Below are 1,449 nucleotides of genomic sequence, written 5' to 3' on the forward strand. Positions count from 1 at the left end.
TGGGCTGTCCATGAGAGACCACTTTTGTTCCCCAGGGTCTGTCTTCCTTAGGCTGCTGCTCTTGGGCACTGCTTTGGTCAAAGGTTTCAGTCAGGAAGACACTGATGGACAGACATCCATACATGGGGGAATGGTTTCAATTAATAGTGAAGCCAGAAGTCATTTGCACAAACTCAGCCCAAAGTCCTTTTCCACTGCATAGCCTGAGCGTGGCTGATCCCAGTCCCAAGGTGGGATTATCTCAACCCTGCATGTCTGCCCAGAGGCTTTGCCTGCCTGTGCTGAGGGACAGTAGCAGGTACATATCTCATCTGCCTGTGCTCCTGTGGGATGGGCATGAACTTCATGGAAGGAAGAAAGAAGAGATGAGGTTACTGGGAAAAAAACATTGTTTCTTCTCTTCACCACTCCTTCCACACATTGAGCTGGGCTCTCACTGATGACCTTTGGCTATCGAGTAGCCTAGAATGTCTTTTTAAACTCCAGGGGGGAGGGGAGAATGAAAAATCCCCTAGACAGACTCTCAGCCACTGCTTCTCCACCTTGGACACCAACTAGACATAAGGACTTCACACAGAAAAGAGAAGGATTCAGAGGCTCAGGCTTGGATGCACAACAACTTTAATGACTCTAAAGAAGAAAAGAAGTTATCTAACAGAGAGTATGAGAAGCAACCACTAAGATGCAGTGGAGCTCCTGCAGGGTGTCCATCTGCCTGCCTGGCAGAGGGAGGGAGGAAAACAGGTCCCCCTGGGCTGGCCTGGGGGGACACAGACAGCAAAGAAAAGAGATGGAAGAGTGGGAGAAGGAAACATCATCATAAAGTTCCAAACACAATGTCCCAAAGTTCTGTTTTCAGTCCAGCAGCACAATCACAGGTCTTGCAGGTTGTTACCCCGAGGACGTTGCCAGCAGCTTTAGCAGGGCCCACATCTGCAAGGGTAGCAGCTGGTGATGCAGGAGAGGTCAAAGCCCCCGGAGTTGATGGGCACTCCGTCACAGCTGAGGATGCTGCCAACGGCAGCGGAGGTGGAGGATCCCACCACGGTGTTCTGTGGGAAGGAGCTGAGGATGGGCCCGGGCAGGGTCACCACCACAGCAGAGGGCTGGATGGCAACATGGGAGCTCTGGCACTGCCTGACACAGCACTCATTGCAGCTGTTGGCCAGCGGGGTGGGCCCGCAGGGCTGGCAGCAAGGGTTGCAGGGCTGGCAGCAGGACATGTCTCTGGCTCACAGGGGCACCTGGCACACAGGGCAGGGACAAGCACAAAGCAGGCACACATGAGAAGCAACCCTGCACACAACCCCCCTGCAGCCAAGGCACCTCCTGCCCCACATCCCACTGCCCAGCCCAAAGCCCACCAGCCTCCTCAGCCAAGTGCCAGCCTCTCTCTGCACAACACCTTCTCTCCCCTTCCCTCTCCCTGCACCAGCAGCTCCCAGCCCT

The 1,449-nt window shown here is 54.7% G+C and overlaps 1 protein-coding gene across 1 annotated transcript; it reads right to left on the minus strand.

Moving 5' to 3' along the window:
- Window positions 1-917: 917 nt before the first annotated feature.
- LOC114073014 (feather keratin Cos1-2-like) lies at window positions 918-1,223 on the minus strand. Its single transcript, XM_027910819.1, has one exon. The coding sequence runs from the start codon at window positions 1,221-1,223 to the stop codon at window positions 918-920; it is 306 nt and encodes a 101-aa protein (XP_027766620.1).
- Window positions 1,224-1,449: the final 226 nt, after the last annotated feature.

The sequence above is a fragment of the Empidonax traillii genome, unplaced genomic scaffold (genome assembly GCF_003031625.1).
Source record: "Empidonax traillii isolate 1590-97213 ecotype Southwest subspecies unplaced genomic scaffold, ASM303162v1 scaffold4957:size9055, whole genome shotgun sequence".
Lineage (NCBI taxonomy): Eukaryota > Metazoa > Chordata > Aves > Passeriformes > Tyrannidae > Empidonax > Empidonax traillii.

Bases quoted from the DNA above. Each gene is read 5' to 3' on its own strand.
- LOC114073014 (XM_027910819.1), bottom strand. From the start codon at position 1,223: ATGTCCTGCTGCCAGCCCTGCAACCCTTGCTGCCAGCCCTGCGGGCCC.